Raw genomic sequence first — 22,418 nt, forward strand, 5'->3', positions numbered from 1 at the left:
CTGTCACCTCCACGGGCAGCCCGGCTCATCTCCTGTGCCACTCGTCCCTCTGTGGAACCCCCTTCTCTTGCACAGGACGAGTTTACCAAAGGAGGACTGCCCGGTCATACAGAAATACTTATTTTTTAATTAGACGGCCATAAATGGTAAGCCGTTGACATGGATCCCCTTTCTTTCCCGCACGAAAATCAGTAAAACTGCATCAACGAGGCACAGTTTTGAGTTTTCGCCCTCCCGATACAAAAAGCATATGAAATGTGTTCAACAAAATGATACACTTCTTTATTTTTAAAAGATTGTATAAAAACCCGCAAGACTTTCGACATCAAAAATCCTTAACCTAAAAAAATAGCACCAGGGAGAGTTAGAAACCTTTAAAAAGTATTTAAAAGGCATTTCTGAAATCTACCTCTCCTTACAATGTTTTTATAAACACATAGTAAAAGGCAGCTTTTACAGGGAAAAATATTTCAAGGAAGACTTGTCTACTACAATTCTTATCAAGTAAGCTTAATGCCAAGACAATTCTCATTCCTCTTTTATCTTTGTTTACTTTCCCAGAGTCCTCTTTTTTCTCATCTATTTATTTTTCTTTTGATCAGATAGGAAAGGATGTGAGATCTGGAGTATGAAATTAAGAGATGCCGTGGAGTGGAGGTTACGTGTTAGCCCAGTTTGGAAAAATAAAAACCATCAGAGGATCCCAAGGCAGAGGATGGCTGTCACCCCTCCAAGGCCCCGCGTCAGGCTCCGAACGGGAACTGCGGCTGGAGCTGGGCGGAGCAATTAGTGTTGTGACTTGGATCCAGGCTGGGCGTAAGGATCAGAGGTTGGCGAGGGGTCCGACACCAGCCGGCGCGGCTTCGCGAACCCCTCCAGCACCCGCAGAACCCACTCCGCCACCTTCCCAGTCGGGGGTCTGGTGACAAAGGTGGTGAGAGGGTACTACTTGTCCCCAAGCACTTGCCGAGCATTGCAGATGCCAGCAGCGACACGCAGGAGACCGCCTGGCTTTCTCCAGCGTTTTCTTAACTGAGGCATGCGGCTCGAACGCGCGTCACTGAGAACGAACCCCTATGGGAAGACTTTAAAGAGTAACCTCCGGGCAGGACCAAGGAAAAAAAGCTTTTAAACTTCACCTGGGCTTCCCTTCCTGCCCATTCCCGAGTGTGGCCTTGGGTTGGAGACCGAGAGAAGATGGTCTTCAGAGCCTGGGGATGGGCACGGAGTGGAAAGCTGCACACAAGAGTGGAAAATGGGAGGCTCCCTCCTCCGGGGAGGCTGCCGTCCTCCACCGCCCGTGAGGGGGGTGCAAGGGGGTCCCCGCATGTCAGAGAGGTAGAAGGAGCCAGGAGAGAAGCTCTCATTTCCCACTGATGCTGTACAACACCTCATGAGACAGCCCAGCCTCCAGTGAAGGGCTGGCCCAACACAAAACACCTTGCACATACATGCCTAATTTTGAGAAGGCACCCAAGGACTCTGCCAGACCCAGGCAACAGTTTGTAGTGAACAGCAGAGGTAGGGGAGGAAAGAGGGACTCAGGGGGGAACATCACGAATTGTTTCAGTGCATTGAAATGTGCATTGGAGTCAAGAGTCCCCATGAGACGCCGGCCAGGACAGCAGCCCCGTGGCTACGGAAAACCTGGCAGAGATGGATGGGCTCTGCTGCCCACACACCTGCATCCCCCCGGATGCTGGCCATGGGAACAGAACGCCCAGGACTTCACGGACAGCGAGATAATCACTCTGGAAAAGTTAGGGAGTGGAGGAGGGCGATCAAAAGTGAGCATGGCGGTGGCCACAGGAGCTCCTGGTTTGGGGGTACGGCCCCAGGAGCCCCCCAGGGTGCTGTCAGGCTGGGCACATGAGCACCAGCGGCATCCCACCTCTGTGCACAGCCATGCAGGGGGAGACGGCCACGCAGGGAAGGAGAGGTACAGTACAGCCCCTGCCTGCAGACCCCCAGGATCTGCCTCTGCCCCTGGCACACGCCCCCCACCCCAGAGGCAGTGCCTGCAGCAGGGGGACACGCACAGCCCCCGGCCGCAGCAGCTTTCCCACCTCGCTGCCGCCGCGGGGTCAGCTACCCCTACCCACGGAGAAGGATGGGCGCGGGGTGAGGCCAGTGCTGCGCTCCTGGACCCCACAGCCCCAAGGGCCGGGTGGGATTTTCCCTGCAGGGAAACCCCCTGCACCACAGCTAACGCACTGGCAATACTGCTCAGGTCTGTGACATCGTACATGACATTTGGGGCACTGTATTTTGAAGATGACGTTGACCACTACGCTATCCTTCCTGCCGACACACACATTCATTTGGGAAATGAATGCTCAGAGAACATTTTCCTTTATGGACACTGGAGCCCAAATCCTCCCTGCTCTGATTACTGTGTAAGCTTTCAAACCACTCAGCAGGATTTTAAAATGTAAGAAAAAGTTTTAGATGCTTTAAAAAGGAAGTAGTGAATATTTGTAAACTACAGCCAAACATGTATAAAACAATATTTCTTTAGTTCTAGCTAGAAAAGTAATTCTATCACCTCACAGTTCAGTTTCAGCTACATTCAGGTCTAGGAATCTCCACATTCTTATGTAATGCCTTAAAGCAGCAATAGACGTTAAACAACAAAATTAAAGTTCATCAAAAAAGTCTTAAAAATAAAAAAGATTTGGTTTCTGTATCCTGCATGTTCAGTGTATGTAACCTGACCAGGGTCCCTTACACCTGCTGCTACAGTTTGGGGATTTTTGGCAGTTGCTTCAAGAGAGGTTTTGTTTGTTTAGGAAAAGCAGTAATTCACTATAGTTCAAGTTTGCCTGCAGCACCCCGGCAGCTGCCTCCACACTTACTGCTCAGCAAGTTGTGACTTTCCAGCTCTAGGCTAAAACGGAATATTTAATGCTCTGGAAGAGACTTCCCATCTCATCAGTTATGCATAGAGCTTCCTGCACTGGGTAATTAAAGCTCTTTTGTCCATCATTTTCTACGTATCACTGCCGTTAGTCCCTTTAAAGAAAAGTTACCCTGCCAGGTTCTTTGGTTAAAGACATTTCCTCAGCTCTCCCTGCAGGGCCAGGCTGCCTTCCCACAGCATGTGGCCGGGGAGGAATGGTGCCGTGGCAGAGTCTGGCGGCCGTGCCCGTCCCTCTCCCGCCACAGCAGCGGAGCTGTGCATCTTTACCAGAGAGACGAGGGACGCTCGGCTTGCTATTCGCAGGCAAAGTAATCCTTGAGCGGGGAAAAGAGGTGCCGGATGACGGGGACGCTCCACGATCTCCCCAGCAGCTTCTGGCGAGCCCCGCGGCCGATGTTGGAGACATCTGTGTAGTGGAGGGGGAAGCCAAAGATCCTGCGGAGCAGAAGCAGAAGAGGGGTGAATGAGGCTTGGTGGCTGTCCCGCTCCCCCGGCGCCCACCGGCTGCAGCCAGGACGCAGCATCCCTCTGTCCCGTCCCCGCGGCCAGCCCGGGGCTCCCCTAAGCCCCAGCCTGTGTTTTACAGTCTTGCTGAGCAGAAGCTTCTCACTGCTAAGAGTCAGTGCTCTCCTCCAGCTCTTTCCCAGAGCGGCAGCAAGCGAACCATGTATCACTTTCCACCCCCCCCTCAGAGCGTTCGGGAAAGGCGACGCAGTCGTTCCTGCTCTGCCCAGAGCCAGAGGCAGACTCGCCCCAGGGCAGCAGCAGGCAGCAGCAGAGCAGAGCAGTGCCCGCATCTCCCATGGCCCCATTCCTGCAGACACAGGCAGCCTGACAAATCATCCCACGCGTTATCTGTGCAAGCTTATCTGTACCATACAACATAACCTGCTTGCAGACGGGGACCAAGTGCCCAGACCCAGCTGCAGACTCGGGATGTGACCCATCCCGGGGAGCTAAGGCAGGAATGAAGGAGCCCTGCGCTGCACCTGCTGGCTCGTGGAAGTCTACGCATGGCAAATATGTGCACACACCTCTTACCCTGGACATGCCTGTGGGCAGAGAACAGTGAGCTGCCCCGGCTCCGGGGGCTCACAGCACCAGCGCATTTACAGATACTGAAGTGAGGGCAGCCAAAATTAACCACCAGCAATGCTAAAATTTTCTGTTACGGCTCTGGAGTCCACTAAGCTGCTAAGCTGCAGTGATGTACACTGTACTGAAACACCAGTGCCCCTGGGCAGGCAAGAGATGTTGATGTACACCCTGAGAAGTTGACAGGAAAGCAGCAGCCCTGGGTGGTCACTATCATCTCAGGTTTTGAGTCTTACTGAAATTTAAGAGACATTTTCTCACATCCAGGATGCAGTACAGGGCTCTTGTCTTACCCAAGTGCCCCGATGTGTAGCCCATCAAGTGAAACGCAGCAGGTCTGCCATGCTTTCCTGAAGCATACAGTGATGTGTTCATCCCACCAATGCCCTCTCCTACATCCACCCACTGCTCTCCTACTGAAATACCAGCCACCTCCACAGATTGCCTGCCTCAAAGGCTGGAGCAGAAGTGTCAAATACCAGAGCATCGCTGCTCCGGACTCTCGTTGGAGGGAGCAGAAGCGCTGCCATCCTGTGAGCTGCAGCAGGGTCCCAGCCCACCACCACCAGCACACCCAGCAGCCGATGCCCCTGGGAACACACCCCAGCAGAGCTCAGGTTCCCCAGTTAAAGGGAGATGCTGGCAGGGATTAAGACCCTAGCATGCTGTCTCTATTATAAAACTGGATTAGGAAAATAAAAAGCAAAACAGAAGAGCCATCAATAATCCCTCAGCCGGGAATCAGCGCTAGCACTGAATGTGGGGAGTAAAATGCAAATGCTAAATATCTAAAGACAATAGAAAATTCCTCCTCCCAGCTCTGCGTGTCAAGTCTTCGTGCAGCCTCTCCTGCTTGGCTGAGGTCAATAGATCACTCTCCAAGGAACCACCAAGTCATTAAGAGGTCGTTCGCCATAAACTCACACCTCTGCCCGCTCTGGCGCATGCCAGACCAGAGCAGGTCCTCCCAGGGCGGGCACAGGAGCCCTTCTCCCCAGGGCAGCACCCCTCCTGAGCCACCCAGAAAGTAGGGAGAACTTCAGGAGTCTCCTACAGGACAGGCACTCTGCTCCCCAGCACGGTCAGAGCCCTGTAGCAGCCGGAACGGTATCGCTGGCCTCATTAGCCATTCCTAACAGGGCCGGGCAGTGCCAACCCCCTTTCCCCAGTGCACTCCGTAGCTTTTCTTGGTAAAAAGCTTTTGAAGGAGCCCTGTGCCCCTGCCATCCTGCCTGCCTCTGCTCAGCAAGGCACCTCTGCAAGCATCGCCCCAGGCTATTTCATGGAGATAGCTCTGAGTCATCGCGCTGGGGCTTCCGCCTCCCCACAATCAGATGAAAGTTCAAGTGCCATTTCAAATGGCATGACAGGACAAAGGCTTGGTAATTGCTATTTCACTTTCAAATACCTACATGCCTCTAGCTCTGCTTTAATTCGTTTTAACTCCCAACAAATACTGGCAATTTGAATACAAACAAGCGAAAATATTTAAACCCAGTCTGTGTTTACTGGCTGAGGCGTTCTCTGTGAGAAAACTCTGGGTTTTGTTGCTAGGAGTATTTGGTGTGCAGAACTGCTAGTAATTGGATTTTAATCTACTCCAAGTCCTTCTGTTGTGTTTTGCCATGAATTCGGGGTGCTACGAGGTGTGAACAAAGTTTGGAGGAGAGCAGTCGTGCTTTGCCGCAGCAGCCGCCTGCTGTAGCGTGAGCTTCCCTGTGCTGCCGCACCGGGCTGAGCGGCCCCGGCCAAGGCGGCTGCTCAGGTTTATCTCCAGCAAACCCCTGCACGGCACTGACCAGGGCACGGGGCTGCCATACAGCACCCCCACATCAGCCTGGGTCTTAAAGGCTGGTGCACATGTATCCCCAAGCTAGACACACCACACAGCATCCTGCACAAGCCCTGTCACTCCCGTCTACAGGCTTCAGGTCCGGGGCAGGGGATGCTGCTATACTTTTCCCACAGTCTCATCACTGCTCATTAGCAAGCACATTATCATGTGCACATCACCGCAGGGAAACTGCACCATATGGGAGCTGCAGCTCTTCAGCTCCCAGGAGCTGGGCTTAGGGCCAAGGAGGAAAGAAGAACCACACAAGCACCACAAAACAGAACTAACAGTGAGAGATTCAAAATGACAGCAAAGGATTACCTGTTCATGCCTGGAAGGTTGCCCCAGAAATAGCGTGCTCGGTGGGCAGCTGATATCTTGATAGCATCAATCATAACTGGGTTACACTGCAGGCCACGAGAGGGGGAAAAATAAAAGTTAGAGGAGGTATGGGCTCAGCCCTCTCCTGCGTGGAAAGCCCTTCTCCACTGCACTGCAGGGACTTCAGTCTTCAGCAAATCTTCTTAAGGATGTAGCCCCAACAAACCCTTGTTCCACACCAGAGCACAGTCTGGTCGGCCACGTGAGCTCCCACGCCATAGCCGTGGCCAGCAGCTAATGAAAATCACAGCATGCTTCAGTGCTGATTTCTCCGCGCCAGGATCAGGACCATCAGCCTCTGGTGGGACTTTTTACACACGGGGGTCCCTGCTGACCCACAGCCCACCTTGGCTACCAGAGAGTTAAAAATCCTTTCCAGTCCCTGACCTCCCTCTCCCTAACAGGCACTGCTCTGAACAGATGCTTTCTGCAAGGCTGGCAAAAACCTTCCCCTGGAGAACTAGTGCTCAGGGTTAACCTGCTGAAAGCCAGAGGGGATTCCAGAGCCAAGACTAAAAAGTTGATTCCTGGCGTGTGCATCAGGCCTGGGGTTTTCCAGTGTCGGGCCATACAAAACCACAGCCAGACCCTCACAGCCTCGGCACACCTCGCACAGCCCAGCAAGGGTCTCCTGCTCCGACGCCTCTCCCAAAGCCAGCAGCAATCCCTACCTCCAGAAACCGAGAAATGTCCCTCTTGTCGTTGACCCTCATGGCCACCATGTTCTCGAACATCCAAAAGAAGGGGCGCTCCTCTCCCGCCTTGGGACGGGCGTAGTTGAGCAGGTGGTAAAATTCGAAGAACAGTCTCCCGGTTCCTTCTACAAGGGAGAAAGCCGGAGCGGCAGGTTGGGACTGGCAAGAGGTTGGGACCAGCTGCAGCACGGGGGGCATGGGTCCAGAGACCTGGCTGCCCTCCCCACCGTGATGGCATGGAGACAGCCTGTGCTTTGCAGATGGATGATTTGCAGCTCAGAGGGGAGCCACCACCAACACACACTGGGGCTGAACCACTTCCTTGGACTTTAAGGTGGCTCTGCACCCCGGGAACACCCCGGGGGTACCCAGCCCTGCAGAGGCAAAGCAGCCTTACCATACAGCCCCTTCCTGGCTGGATTGACAAGGGAGAGGTCGTTACAGGGGCTTCCACCAATCACCAGGTCAAAAGGACCCCACTCCTCAATCTAGAGCGAACAGACAGACCCAGTTAGGATATGCCACATAAGTGGGTTTCTCCGCCCTGGCAGGGTGGGGGGCAAGCCCGTCCCAGACCTGGTGAGGCGAGACCCACGTGGCCGTGGTGCCACGTTCCCCAGCCCTCCCGCAGAAGCAGCGCTCACATTTCTCTTGGTTATGTTCCTGACGTCGTGCACGTAGGTGATGTTGCCCTCCTGCCGCGTGGTGCCCACAGCAATGGGGTCTTCGCAGATCTCTGAGGCAATGTACTTCTCCACTTGGATGCCCAAGTCCTTCAGCACCAGGTATCCTGCCAAGGGACAGAGGTCTGAGGTTGCACTGCTCTCTTTAGTGTCCCAGTCTCCTTCGTCAGCACAGAAGCTCGATGTGGCGACTCTTGCATGTCCTAGGTGGGTGCAGTCACACAGGACTTTTGGAGGAGCAAACTACGTTTTTTGACCCATTCCTCCAGGCAGGTTTGCTCCCAGAAAGAAGAACTCCAGAGCTGAGTGAACTGAGTCAAACCAGTTGCCTTCAGGCACTTCTTTACCAGAGGCCAGGTTACCAGCACTCCCACAGCTCTTGCTTCTCAGTGAAACCAGCCATCCAAGATGGCACTCTGTGCAGCATGCCCTCCCTCCACCTCTCCACCCCTCCGTCCTCCACAGCCCTGTCCAGCAGGAAGGGGAGCCCCTGCCCTCATTCCCTTCTGACAGGGATCCCCCTGCCCCTCATCCCCTTCTCCCCACCAAGCTTTCAGAGACAGGTTTGAGGCCATGAAACTATTCATCTCTGACATCCAGTGCCGCAAGCCACCAGGACAGCGCTCTTCCAGTGCCTCACCTGTTGCTATGCCATCAAATAAAGAGAGCACTCGAATGGGTCTCCTCTTCGCTGGTGGGACCGTTGGGTAGATTTTGGGTGCAGCCTGCAATGAAAGGACAGCAATGAAGCCCCAGCTCTGGGCAGTGCTGCGATGCTCTGAGGCCAAACCTTGGCTCTACAGGCATCGCCTCCACCTTTAGGGGAGCATCTGCAGGGCCAAGAGCCCAGCACCCATGGAGAGGGTAGATGAGCAAGACCAAGGCAGAGGGCCAAGGAATTTTGAGCCGTTCACCCTGCCCTCTGCAGCCCTCTCCTCCAAAGCCCAGCACGCTGGGCTCGCCTGCCCGCAGCCCTTACGTATTCCTGTCCCTTGTCACTGGTGAAGAAGTCCTGCAGACGGGTGTTCCAGTCCTGCCGGCGCTGCAGCACCCCGTAGCTCCTCTGGGGCTGGCACATGTAGCAGTTCCAGGGCTCCTGCTCTTTTGCCTTGGCCGACGTCCCTCGCCCCACCAGGACCTCCAGACACTCCACACAGAAGCACCTGCCCAAACCACAACACCTCATGCCCGTCACCTCCAGAAACCCCTCTGGGTCACCCCAGCCTCTCCTGCACTCTCCCCTGCCATGCACCGGAGCCCCCACCCCACTTTGCAGGATGTTTTTCTATGCAGTATCCTCGTTTTTTAGGCTGCTAACACAAGCTGGTGACCCAGGCACAGGTAAAGCTTCTGCCATCGTCCCCAGGGCTTATTCAGGTGCAGAGTGGCTCAGTGGGGATGGGTGGGCTGTGCTGGGACGTGCTGTGTGGCGGCCAAACGGGTGCCAGTGCAGTGCCCTGCCCAGGCTCACACACAACCCTGCTTGCTTGTGGCTCCCCAGGAGCTCTGCTGCGAGCTCAGCCAGAGAAGCAGAGACGGGGCCCACCTGCAGCAGCTGGCATTGCTGCAGAGCAGCAGCTCCTTGCCTTCGCAGCAGACAGTGCAGTAAGACTGGTAGCCGTCTTCGTCGTACATGTAGAAGAGCTCCAGGAATCTATCCTAGCAAAAGGACAGCCGGGAGGAGAGAGGGACAGAGGATCAGGATCTGTGCTCAGAGGATGAAGAGAGAACACAGCTTTGCTCCGTCCGCGGTGCATGCTGAGACCTCAGAGGCGCACATCCTCAGTGCTTCAAGTGGAGAGAACATGCCGAGGGACAGCCCCGTGGTGGATACAGCTATGGCCAGGATCTGCCACAGTCACCCCTCCTGTCCCAACAGGGCTGGACTCTGCTCCCCATCCTCCGGCCCTAGACTCCCGCTCAGTCCCGGCACGGCGGCACTTACCCTGCACGTCTGGCAGAGGCCCCCCTCAAACAGCGGATGAAAGGTGGCCGGGTTTCTCCTCCCACAGGACAAACAGCTGTCTGTGTGACAGAGAGAGCTCCGCTCACTCCGGGGTAAGGAGCTCCATGCAGGAGCGCAGACCCCGCACCTCCTCCCCACCGCGGGCTGCAGAGGCTGGAGCCTCTCGTCTGAACTGCCTGCAGGTCCAGATGCAGCTGTGGCTCCCCCAGGAACAGGCCCCCGCCTGTCCCCCTCCACGCCAAGGGAGGCCCAGTAATCTGCAATCACAGCACCTTCCCCCTTTCTGCACGGTGCCGTTAAAAAGGGACCCGCGATCTTTGCCTAGTGCTGGCTGCAAGCACCTGCATCAGCCCCACACCTTTTCCCAAGAGAGGCAGGGCAATTGATTACCTTCGAGACTCCCACTGTTGTTCGTAACTTCGGAAACCATTTGCTCTTTATAAAATTTAAAAAAAAAGAGAGATTTATCATTCCTTATGTAACAAACTGTAAATGCACTCTACTTACAGATGCCTTATTTCTTGCATTAAAACTGCTACAGCTTTGCTGAGCATTGCACAGAGAGGGCAGGCCATGGGCATATTTTGGTGCAAAACCCATGTCCTTTCACTGCTGGAGATATTAGAGCTAAAGCTCAAAGTAGCAACACACAGATCATTTCCAAGCTGAGCAATTAAGGGAGCCCAGCTTGTGGCACCATGGCTTACAGTTGGGTTTGCTGGTGTCTCGTAAGGCACAAGTGAGCAACAGGAGACCACAAAAGCTTTTGCCTTCAGAAACCAAGCTCACGGCCCCTGGGGAAGAGCCGACCCCTTTCCCAGAAGTTTCCCGGTGCTTTTTCAGGATGCACAGCCCAGGCCATGCTGCTCCCCGGCTCTCACTGCCGGTTACCTCGGGTCTGGTCCTCTTCCACTCGCTGCTCCTTGCTGTTGTTGCAGGGGTTGGTCTTCAGCCTCTTGGTGGGGGGGCACTGCTCAAGGGACAGCACCTCCTCCGTCCCGTTCCTCAGGGCCCCGTTCTCTGCAAGGGAAAGGTGGCTCCCTGGGGACAAGCCTCCGGTCCCGGGAGCTCCCCAGGGCACAGGGGGACATCTCCTGCTAAGCCCTGCCAGGTCCCACCGCAGCCAAAAGCAAAGCCCCTCCTGACCACCCGGGCTTCCCACGCATGGCTCGAGGCTCAGCCAGGTCATTGACTTCCAGGAGCAATGGCTTTGAGGGTGCTTTACTCTGGCTGTTTGCAGTGCTGCTGGGGGGGGACCCCAGTGAGGAGTGAGGAGCCCCAGGGCCACCTCGGGACCGGGCCAGCACGGCTGCGGCAGAGGGCAAGCAGCCTCGGCCAGGGCCGGCCGCAGCGGCTCGGCACCGGTGGCCGCTGCCCACACCAGCCCCACGTCCAGCTCCTGCCACCACCTCACCTGAGGCTTTGGGTGGTCTCAGTCCCTTGAAGCCCAAGGGTTTGAAGCCGGTGAGCGCCCAGTCGATCATGGGCTTCAGCTGCTCCTCCAGGGACTCCCCAGGGGCGGCTGCAAACGTCTTCCCCGACCGGCTCCGGGCAACCTGCCGAGAAAAAGAGGGACGGCGTGGGCCAGGGTGACCGGGGCTGGTCCCCCGACCGGGGAGCAGCCCGGCTGCAGCGTGCATGGCCCACGTGCCTGCCACGGCCGCGGTCCCAGGCCCCCTCCCCACCATGCACACACGCGCGCAGGGCTCGGCATCCCGGCACAGCGGCAGCTGCCGGATTCCGGCGCTGGGTGTGCCCTCGGCCACACTCCTGTGCCTCCCCTCCCTGCAATGAGCCCGTCTGTCCTCCACCAGCCCCAACCTAGCTGGGAGCAGGGACAGCCCAGCCCCAGCTCTTGCCCAGACTCTGCTCCCTGGCAAGCAACAGAAAGCAAAGAAAAGGCAGAAGAAGAAGAGGTGCCTGTGGGTTTGCAGCACCGCAACCCGGAGTGTGGTGCATCCCCTGGATGGGGATCAGACCCACGGGGTGCTCAGTGCCAGCCCAGACTGCAAAGGTCATCAGGCACCAGCCCAGGACACCTCCTGCAAGCATGACACTGCCTTGCAACCCCGACGCTGCCGCACGTCAGAGCCCCCCAAGAGAGCCCGGCCCGGGGGGGTTTCTGGAGCAGCGAGACCCTGGAGCAGCAGCAGTTACTCCTGAATCCCCTGGGATAAGCAGAGTTTGGCCCCACAGCTGCACTTGGAAATAGTCCCAGCAGAGAAAGGAGGGGTTTCCTACAGACATCTGTCCACATCAGCCCAGCAGATGGGGGAAAGATTAATTCTGGATTGTTGCAGGAGCTCCCTCACTGATCGCTCTCAAGGTGATTCACAGGCATTATCCAGATGCAAAGCAGAGCAACGTGCAGCGGCAGAACCGCGAAGCCCCGGCCCCAACCACCTCCCCACACACTGCCCGAGCTCTGCAGGCACCTGGGATGCATCCCTCATCTCTCCCTGCCCCCCACTGCCCCCCGCAGAGCCCGGCCGCTTCACTTGGCACCTTATCCATCCAACCCCAGCTCTGCTCCGCAGTTACCTCCAGGGCATGGTATATGGCTCGTCGGTAGGAGACCAGCTTATTAAACGTGGAAGAATTGAAATGCTGCCTAAAGGCCATCAGTCCCACCAGCTTGTCTGCAGAAACCTGGGAGAGAGCAACAAAAGCTTACCAGCAGGCACAGGCATGCTTCGCTTCAGTCACGTCCCCCACGGCACCGTGACCCCGCGCCGCAGACCCGGCCCTGCAGCACAGCGGTTGCCAGCACGGCTCTCACGCTGCAGCCGAGGGTGCTGGGCTGCAGCCGTGTCACGCCGCTGGGGCTTCGTCTGCACCGTGCAGCCATGCGAGGAAGGCCAGCATCAGCGTTGCAGAGGGCGACCAGCGGCAGAAGGAGGAGGGCAGAGGTGGTGGCATTGCACTCATGACTAGGACCATTGCACTCATGACTAGAACCATTGCATTTGTGACTAGGACGGGTGTTTTGCACCCTCTGCTGGCACCACACCTCTGCCGGCACAGCCGGCACGGCACGGCACAGCACGGCACTTCCCTCCCTCCTGCCTGCAGCCCAGGGGAGGCACGGGACGGCCAAGGGGTGATGGGGCTCTGGGAGGGCATCCCTCACCAGGCAGGGAGCGACAGGGGCAGCCCTAGAGACCAGGGCTTGGACAAAACCCTGCGAAGGGGCCGCGCAGACATCCCCATCGCTGGATCCTGTCACCAACTTATGGTAACCAGCCATTAGTTATAGACGTGGGAGCCACGAGAGCATGCCAGAGCCTGACTATGCTAAACACCGGGGTCCCTGCCCAGGGAGGCTGCAGCTGGGCGCACACACACCCCAGAGGCAGCCCCAAAAATGGGACAGGCGGCAGAAATGCGCAGGGCAGGGGATTCCAGCCTGGGCGAAGCCGGGCGCAGGCAGGGGCAGGCAGCAGGCTTACCTCAGAGAACTTCCCGTCTCCGAACCACTGCACCCATCGCATGCCTGAGACAGCCTGGCGCTTGGCCGTGGCTCTGTAGGAGACGACGATCGCAGGCCACCAGGAGAAACCTTTGATCTTTCCCCAGACGAGCTCCCCAATTCCAAATTCCTTCCCGTCCTGAAAGCAAAAAGAGGCCAACACAGATCAGCCAAAAGCACGCGGCCCCCATTTTATCCGAGCAGCTCTGCAGGAGAGCCCTGGAGCGTGGGGGAACAGCCACGGAGCACCCTGCAGAGCCGCTCGGCCATGTGTGTCACCCGCTGGAGTCAAGTCACACGCGTGGACCTCTGCGCAATAATCTCCAAAAGCTGCACCCCCCTCCCTCAAAAAAATGGCACAACACAGCCCTGGCAGTGCTGGCTCCCAGCCCTGCACCACGCCGGAGCTCGGCGGGAAGGTCTGCGCATTGCCAGCCCCACGCCAAGCCCAGCGCCTGGCACGCACGGCGCGGTGCGTGCTCTGTCCTGCACAGCCCTCCTGGCACCGGCGCCCGCACGTGCCCACTCCTGCCTGCCCTCCCGGGGTCTCTGCAAATACCGGGATGCCTTTTCCTGCACCCACACAAACCAGCAGCTAGGAAGCTCCAGCTGTCACAGAAGGGCTTGCAGCAGTCCCAGGGATGGAAATGGGCAAGACGGGGCGGGCGGCCGCTCCAGGGAGCGCAGGCAGACTCTCCTGATCCCCTCGCCCGTCGCAGCCACGTTTGTCTGGGAGAACTTGGCTCACTGCGTGCTGCTGCCGAGCCTCGAGGCACGGCCCAGGCCGAGGGATGTGGAAAGCACAGCCGGGGATGCTACGTGCCCTGCCTGCCACAGGGAGGACTTTGCACCGAGGTTGCTCCCTGGGCTCCCCAAGCAGACGGGGTTGCTCCTTGGCACAACCTTCACAGGGCTCGCGGCTCAGCTCGTCTGGCTGCACCCCAGGGAGAGGGCGCCCACCCTCCTCTTGTTCCCACAGGGCAGAGCAAAAACAGAGAGAAGAAAAAGAAAAGCTGGGAATTTTGGTGTGACCACGCCAAGGGCTGCCAACAGGCAGCCTGACGGGGGCCACGCCGGCACGGCGCTGTGCCTGGGGAGGGACCTCGCGCAGGAGCAGTCACCTCAAGCCTGCAGAGCCCTCCTTCCCAGCTTTGTTCTGCAATTAGGCACCTAATTATGCAGCAAGATGCAATTGCCCAGTTCCTGCAAGTCTCGGGCCCTGCCCTGCCGCCCGCAGGCACTGAATCACTCTCTGCAGCTCCAGCAGCTTCGTTTCTCTCCAGCATCCCCCGACAGAAACATTTTTTGCACATGCAACTGCCTGTCTCGGCAGGGCATGGCTCGGCTGCCAGCTCGGCGTGTGCCGTGCACGTGTCTCTCGGGGGCCCTTGGAGGTTTTGCAGCCCCACATGTGTCACAGGAGGTGGCTCCGCAGGGCTGGTCCCTGCACAGCACCGACCCTGCTGCTGCCCGACGGACGGGGACAGCCCGGCACCATCACACACTGGACACACAGGGAAGGGCAGGCAGGGAAGAGGAGGCAGGAGAAGCAGCAGTGAGGTTTCCAGAAGGTCCCCTTGCTTGCAGGCTTGGGACAAGCCAGGAAGGCTCGTCCTCACCCCGCACCGTCCCGGGCACAGGATCTCAGTGCAGGAGCAGAGTTTGGCCCCTCCGTACCTGGTACTCCAGTGCCATCCCCACGTCTCTGCTCTCCGGCTCCTCGGCCCCCAGCTCGGTGGAGCCATTCTGGCCCTCCTGGGAGCTGCTGCCGGAGAGCGTGCTGCTGCTGCGGGACGAGTCCCGGGAGTCCTCCTCCGTCAGGTCGATGGTGGTCATGGGGATGGATGCGGCCGAGCGCCGCTTGGAGCTCTGCGGAGCAGAGGGAGCGGAGCGTTAGTGTGGCAGGGAGAGGGAGAGGGGCAGGGGAGAGCAGAGACCTGCCCCACGTCACCCCCAGCCCCACAGACAGGGATTGGAGAGCGGAGAGAGGGAGCCAGGGAGCAGGGACACTGCCACAGCTGGGAACGGAGGGGAGAGCCCAGGGCTGGGGCGTCTGAGGGAGAACTGCTCTGCTTTTACTTGCAAGGCACACAGAAAACGGTGCACCGCTTGCTCTCTTCCCTTTTGCTCTCCCCAAGTCATCCCAGGGTGTTCAAATCACCCAGTTAGTTCACAGCAGGGGCAAGCAACAGCACATACCCCCCGCAACTCTCCCAGGGGAAACTGAGGCACAGAGAGGCTGCAACATGTCTGAAGCCACTTGGCCAGGGCACAGCAGAAATGCAGATCTCCGGAGCTCCAGGGAAGCCCTGGCCCCGCGCAGACCCTCACCCGCAGGGGAGCTGGCAGGTCCCTGAGAGTCTCCACACTGTTTGTTTCCTTGATCTTCATCTCGTGCCGGGTCTGCCCTGCCTGGAAGATGAGGCGGACGGGGGGCTTCTGCCTGAGGCTGCTCTCCCAACCAGCGCTGCCCCGGGGCCGCACCTGCAACCAGAAGAGAGAGGTGCCGTGGCACGGATGCCTTCCCCACGCCAGCGGCATGCGGGGACACGGACAGCCCATGCTCCTCAGGGCTGGGCACCGGCAGCGCCGGAGCCCTGGGGATGGGGACACGGGGAAGGCAAGAGGAGCGCAGACGGCTGCGAGAAGCACCTCGGGCTGAGCCCCTTGGTGCGACCACGCACTTCACAGCATCTCTGCTGGGCTGCACAGCCGTGCTCAGGTGCACCCCCTGCTGCAGCACCCAGCACCCAGCACCCACCAGCGGCTGCTTACATCAACTTTTGTTTCCAGCTGTCATGTGCATCCTCGACTATACCCTCCTACACCCTCCCTCCTCGCAGCTACAGCCACATCGGTGCGACCGAGAGCAGCGGGAGCCAGCAGCCGGGAGGACCGGCCACCGGGAGAGCCGCAGACCCCGGCGGAGCAGCCGTCCCAGGCATGGCAGCCCGCTCACACACGCGTGGGTGCTCTCACACAGGTGTGGGTGCACTCCCTCCCACAGCCCAGCCCTGCGAAGGCACCCAGGGCAGCCTTTCCCCTGCGGTTTCAGCAGCCGCAGTTTACAAACAGTCTAACCCAGGCATGTTTCCTGCATCCGGCATAACAGAGTTTCAAAATGAAATGAGATTTTGCAAGTGAAGAGCCCCTGAACCAGACATAGTGGGAAAGCAGAATTTTCACCACAGTTGGATTTATGGCTCTTTTTTTTGGAAGCTGCCTCATCACAGGCAGATCTCCAACCTTGGGGTTTTATTTCAAAGTCAAAACAATAAAGCCAGAAGGCAAAAATGCTTCCAGACCCTGGAGGTTTGTCAACCTAGTCAACAAAAAAGGCTGGGGGGGGGGGGGGGGGGCGGGGCGTGGAGCAAAACTGGGATCCAGCCCCAAAGCAGCTAAAAGCAGGCCACCCTAAGAGTGGGAGACGCAAGATGCTTCAGTTCACCAATATGGTCAAGACTTTATTTAAAGAAAATATGAGCATAATAATTATGAGACTGCTGCAACACGTAGTGGGCATTGCTGCATCACGCACCACACCCTCCTGCTGCTGCTGACGTAACGTAAATCAGGAATTTAAAAATTAAAACAAATATTATGCTTGTAAATGAATATTGCATCTGCCATTGGACCGTTCCCCCAGCACCGAGTGCGAGAGCCGCCCTGGCAGGGAACGGGCGAGGGTCGCGGGCACCAGCTGCCCCCCGCAGACAGCCCACAAAGCGCCTGGGCGGCAAGGTCTTAGAGCAGCCTTGGCAAGCACTTACCTCCTGTGCCCCCGTGAGAGCGAGCGGCCAGGACAGGTCCTCCTTGGAGAGCTCTCCCTTGCTCACCTTCTTGTTGTTCTTCAGGGACGGCAGCCCCAGGCCCCCAGCATCTGCGCAGGGACAAGGCAGAGCAGCCTCAGGCTCCGTGAGCTGTCCTGGCCGTGCCCCCGCACGCCTCCACCCGTGACTGCTCCGAGCAGCAAGGCGTGATTTGAGGAGACCGAAACCTCATCTTGGAGAAATGCGGCCGAGAGCAGAAGACAAGCGATGTCCCCGAGGCTCCCCATCACAGTACTGCTGACGCTGGCAGTCCCAGATCACCCACCTGCCCCCAAAACTGGGAGCGACTCTAATAGCACGTGTGGGGACCTTCTTATAACCTTTTTCATTCCCGAAAGCACAGAGGCATAAGGAAACCATATGCCTGCTATTCAGGGCTTGCCACCAGTTCCTTTACAGCAGGACCTCACGAACCCCAGAGGTGGGATTTGGGGACCACGACCAGAGTATCCCAGGAGCTGTGACGCAGCCTGGCGGCGCTCCTCAGGTAGGGGGGGACTCCCCGCCTCCCTCATTCCTGGGGGGTTAAACCATCAAGGGGCAGAGCCAGCGTCCCAGCATGGCACCCATTTCTACAACCGCTTCTGTCGCCATGACCTGGATGTGCCGCCGAAAAGCAGAAACCCAGCAGAGTCACGGAGGGACCCCGGCCACGATCACGATGCTGCAGCCCCCCGGCAAGCCCTCAGGACAGCGGCTGGGAGACCGCTGGCCCCCTGCACCCCTGTGCATCCTGGGCATGGCACATCGGGCATGGCGCAGAAAGACTCACCTGGAGTGCTGGGCTTCCCATTCGCCTCCAGAAGAAGGGGGGGTTCGTCGTTAGGAGGATCGGTGCAGTCCCCGTTGATGAGGATCAGCTCTGCCCTGCAGTCTGCCTCATCCCGGCCGTGGCTCTTGTCCTTTTTCATGGTTGCCTGTGGAACCAGAGTGGAAAGGAAATTTAGCCAAGCAGAAAGCCCCAGGGAAGGCAAAGTGGACAGCGTAAGCTCTTCAAGCCAGCCACAACTTCTCATGCCCTTAGCAGAGGGGTCTGACTGGAGACGCACATCTGGAGTGGTACTGGGAGCTAACGGGGACCTGGACAAAACCTCCCCACAAACGTGGTGGCCCTGAAGATCCACCAGCTCCAGCAAATGAGAGGCCCCAGACACAACCTGCTTGTCCTTGGGGAAGCACCAGGGCTTTTCTCCAGGGCTGCGCTGGCCCAGCCCTGCCATCCGTACGCCATGGAGCGCTCCGGGGCTCGGTGCTGCCCAGCCCGGGCTGGCTCTGCCGGCACGCTCCCGGCCACGGCTCAAGAGCCTGTCCAGAGGGGAGCTGCCCTTCCCAGCCACCCTGCAGAAACCAGGGGACATCCCACACCCCCCCAGCACCAGCCTCACCGTGCTCTGGCTACCCAGCACACCCAGCAGTGGGTGGGCTGTTACAGCAGCAGCGGGACACGGCAGACGGCTCGCCACGGGGGGCAAAGTCCTGGCGCCTGCAGTGAGTTTAACTCTCCCAAAGGGAGAAAACTCCTCCTGCCCCCCGCTCCCCCCACCCCTCCCGGCCTTGACTCCCCCTTCCACACCGGGGCGAAGGGGCAGGGCAGGGGTCTGTGCTGGCAACGCTCACGGACCACCACCCCCTGCCCCGGGGGGGCCAGAGGAAGCGAGTGCCGGCGTCCCCCCCCGCCCCGGGAGCTGCTGCTGCTGTGCAGATAAAGCCCGGCCAGGCGTCCCCCCCGGGAGAGGTGGGGCAGACCTTGCCTGCGCCCAGATGCCTCTGCCTTCCCTCGGGTGCCCTCCCTGGATCCTGTTTTCGGAAGTGGAAGCTCCCAGACTCTCTCAGAGGCACCCGGGACTACACTAACGAAGCTGCCTCATTGCTGGGCTATGGATCTGTGCTGCAACTTGCCCCTTTGCCAGCGCAGTCATTTCAGGAGCACGTTAACTCAGCTCAACGAGCTAAGGAGCAGGCAGGGCTTTACCCACCTAAGGCCCTGTTAGGAAGCAAAAGCAACCCCCACCCCAGCCCCATAGAGACCCCGGGCTCCAGCCCCGCCATCCCCTCCCCGGCGCTCTCGCTCAGCATCGCCTCCAACTGCTTCCCTAACAATTGAGATTTCTGCTTTGAGATCATCTGTCAGCACCTCTGACAAACAAAGACCAGTCGGGATTTGATGTTTTGGATGCCGAGGGCAGCGTTAAAACCCTGGTAACATCCAAACACTTAGGAAAACAGGTGTCCGGTGCCCACCTCCGCAGGCAGAGCCCCTGGGTGCACGTCCTGCCTCCCCCCAACCCCCAGACATGTCTGCTCAACAAAGGGACGAGAAGGAGAGGAATGGCACCAGAGGGAGTCTAAAGCTGCATAAATCCCTACAGCTGTGTGCAGAAATCCCACTGCTGCAGCACATCTGCTCCCAGACCCGACGAACAATTCCTGGGAGCTGCCCAGACTCGCTGGGCTGCCCCCGGCCCGGGCGGCCAGTCCCACACACCAGCCCCATGCATGCCGGCCCCGGATGCTCTCGGATGCAGCAATATGCCCCGGCGCAGCACAGCCCTGTCAGCTCCTCCAGGGTCTGCTCCCCCTCCCCAGCCTGTGATGCTGCAGAACGGCAGCAATCATAGCCAGCAGCGATGCTGCCACAAAAAATAGCAAATCTCACCAAAAAAATAGTGAATCTCACTTGCAAATCCATAGGTGTGAGAGGATATGCTGCTCTCTTAGCATGAGGGTGACCCAGAGAAGAGGCTGGGGACAGGTAGATGGGGCAGCGTGAGGCTAGTAAGATCCAGGGAGAACAGGAGCAGGCACGGCCACCTGCCAGCCCTGCAAAACATCTGCACCCTCAAAACCTTGCCAGGACCTTCAGAGGACCTTTGCATTCGGTCCTTTGTCAGGAGAGCCTGTTTGCGAGCCTCGGAGAGGAGCCTGAGCCCAGAAGGTTCAAACTTGCACCTCAAAATGGCTTTTCCTTTCCCAGCCCCAGGGCTACCCCATGTCTGGCACGGCCAGCCCACAGCAGGCGATCGGACAAGCGTGTCCTGGCCAGTTCTGTGCTGGGGAGGCGGGGGGGGGGGGGGGGTGACACAGTGGCCAGGTCTTCCCAGGATACACAGCCAGGACTGAGCACCAGATGTGCCACACTCAGCTTTGCCACGTGCTCAGGGAGCTCCGACATCGTCTTTGTTCCAGTTATAAAGTGGGAAAAAAGAGTTATCACTTTGGAAGGTACTGCTCCCTGGCAGAGCTGGAGAGCACACGCCACAGCTCTGCCGGTCCGTGGGACCTGGCCACAGGCACTGGTGTAAGCACAGCATTTTAGTTCACTGGGTGCAGGCAGGGCCTGCAGCATACGTGCAGGAGCAAGCAGCGGATATGCAGGAGCACACGCACCGCTTGCTCCACGCACTTCTCCAGCTGCACCACCCGAGATCACTCGAGGACATCCCGTCACCATCCTCTGATACGCAAGCAGGAGAGGGAACATCGCACCACGACCCAAACTACAAAGCAAGTTAAAGTCTCGCTTTCCCAAAAACCTACACCTAGGCAGCGGGACTGCAATTCGCATCCCTTCTCCTACAGCCGCTGCCTTCTGCGCCAAACAATGAGGCCGCACGCCCGAGAGCGTCCTGCCTGCTGAAGAGGGCCGTCCGGCCCGCCACCCCTCCGACCACCAAGGATCTCTCGCAGGAGCCACCATCCTCGCAAGCCTCACCACCTCCTGCTCGGGAGGAAGGCTCGGCTCTTTGTCCTCGCCTCCCCTCGCAGAAACGCACACCAACATGTGCACACAGGGCATTACGAAAATAATAAGAAACAGAGCACTCCCCTCACATGTTCTGTCTCACGGGAGGAGGAGAAAAACAGCACCGCAGTGTTTGCATTGCTTAATGCACTGCAAACATACAGGCGCGCGCTGCAGCCATACGCTTCGTAGAAGAACCCACGAAGAACAAAATAATGCAGGATTCCAGCTCCGATGCTCAAAGCTCCCCAAGAGATGGGTGCTAGCGGCAGCCCCGACACTGCTTGGTGACCAGGACGTGCCCTGCAGCGATACCGCACCGAGACAATGAACCCGCTGACTCCGGATCCCGCCCTAGTTTTGCAATACCAGTTTCTTTAAGGTTTGCCAAACTGGTTAAAGACCGTGCCACAATATTTAACTGCTTAGAGAGACTCCCGGTCCCTGCCCGGCCGAGCTCGCCGGCTGCCCCGGAGCGAGCAGAGCAGAGCGGCTGCGCTCACCTGCGAGGTGTCCCGGCAGGGTCCTGCCTCCGGACCCCGCTGCCCCCGGGCCCGGGGCTGCTCCCCCAGCCTGGCTCGGGCTGGTTTCAGTTTTCCTTCTTGAGAAAACAGGCTGGCCCTTATCAGGTGCGTTTCCCCAGTAGGTGGAGAGATTGCAGGGGAGACAGCCGGACTTTGCCTCCAGACAGGGGCATGCATATCAAAAGGCTGGAGGGAAGCGTTTTACATGATGGCTGGGATGGCAGCCATCACCCAAGCCCTGTTTGAATAACAAAAAGAAATAAAGGACCCCAATGGCCGGGGCTCGCTCCCTCCAGGCTGGCTCTGGGCTATCGCGCACACAAATGGCCTTTAACTCTCCCCAAACTGAACATTTCCCTCTAATCCTGGGAAGAAAAGAGTTGCTGGGTTGGCAGTTTAGTAAGAAAGGGAGCCCATTTTGGCAGATATGCTCATTAAGAAGGGCAGGCTCTCCCCTCCCCTGCCCGTTTCCTGTGCCTGGCCCCTCTCCGGCTCTCGCCGCGCTCCCGCGCTCCGGCACTTCCCTCCATTTTCCCCCCGTTTCCTCTCCTGCCCCGCTCCGCTCCCCCGCCGGACCGCAGCAGCCCTTTGCGGCCACCCCCAGGCTCCGGCACGTCGCCCGCTGCCTTTCAGCAAAGCTCGGTTGAAAGAAAAGAAACAAAAAACAAACCGGCCCCTCCTCTCCCAGTGAAGACCAGGCCTGAGAAGTCTCCTGGGCAGCCACCATCACAGCCAGCCGCTGCTCCAGCCGCTCTAGGCTCTTTACCATGCTCATCTCGGTCACGTCCCGCTGAGACGAGCCACGCTGGCTCTCCCGAGCCCCCTGCCCGGGGACGTGCCCGCCGTGGAGCAGGCGGCCGGGCCGGTGCTGCCTGCGGGCAGGGCTGGGGGCTGCGGGGGCTCTGCCGTCGCGCAGCTGGGTCTCGCTCAGCGGTGGCGGGTCCTCCGTCCGGAGCGGTTACCGCTTCATCTTTCCCCTGCACAAGAGGACAGAAAGCCATGACGATTGACACCTCGCTGTCCCCATCTCCCCCCGCCTGGCCCCGTACAGCGGGGCGCAAGCCTCCAGCCCTCCCCAGAGCCGGGGGCCGGGACACGCTGGCTTATCGCCCCTCGTCTCATTACAAACGAGGAAACGGGAGACAGAGGCAGAAAAGGCAAGTCCTGCTGGAGGGGCAGCACGTTCCGGCCCCCTGGCTCCTTTTCTTGCCCCCTTCCTTTCCGAGGGAGGTCGGTGCGGCACACCGGCGAGAGCCCCAGGACCGGCGCTCGCCCCGGG

At 58.6% G+C, this 22,418-nt stretch overlaps 1 protein-coding gene across 4 annotated transcripts; it reads right to left on the reverse strand.

The window, feature by feature from the left end:
• Positions 1–107: 107 nt before the first annotated feature.
• DNMT3B (DNA methyltransferase 3 beta) lies at positions 108–22,200 on the reverse strand. 4 transcript variants are annotated; one of them, XM_052783329.1, is made up of 19 exons: positions 21,810–22,200; positions 17,646–17,790; positions 16,814–16,923; positions 15,375–15,527; positions 14,721–14,912; positions 13,024–13,182; positions 12,116–12,223; positions 10,989–11,130; positions 10,466–10,594; positions 9,965–10,009; positions 9,554–9,633; positions 9,155–9,267; positions 8,588–8,771; positions 8,249–8,333; positions 7,570–7,715; positions 7,323–7,413; positions 6,902–7,050; positions 6,171–6,256; positions 108–3,355 (listed from the first exon to the last, which is right to left on the reverse strand). In XM_052783329.1, the coding sequence occupies exons 1-19, from the start codon at positions 21,912–21,914 to the stop codon at positions 3,214–3,216; spliced, it is 2,364 nt and encodes a 787-aa protein (XP_052639289.1). In that variant the 5' UTR covers positions 21,915–22,200; the 3' UTR covers positions 108–3,213. The 4 variants fall into 4 exon arrangements, with proteins under 4 accessions (XP_052639289.1, XP_052639269.1, XP_052639258.1 ...); XM_052783309.1 differs by having other exon boundaries at positions 7,570–7,811; XM_052783298.1 differs by lacking the exon at positions 21,810–22,200 and adding an exon at positions 21,119–21,448 and having other exon boundaries at positions 7,570–7,811.
• Between the last annotated feature and the right edge of the window lie 218 nt (positions 22,201–22,418).

This window comes from Harpia harpyja, chromosome 1 (assembly GCF_026419915.1).
Source record: "Harpia harpyja isolate bHarHar1 chromosome 1, bHarHar1 primary haplotype, whole genome shotgun sequence".
In the NCBI taxonomy this organism is placed as follows: domain Eukaryota; kingdom Metazoa; phylum Chordata; class Aves; order Accipitriformes; family Accipitridae; genus Harpia; species Harpia harpyja.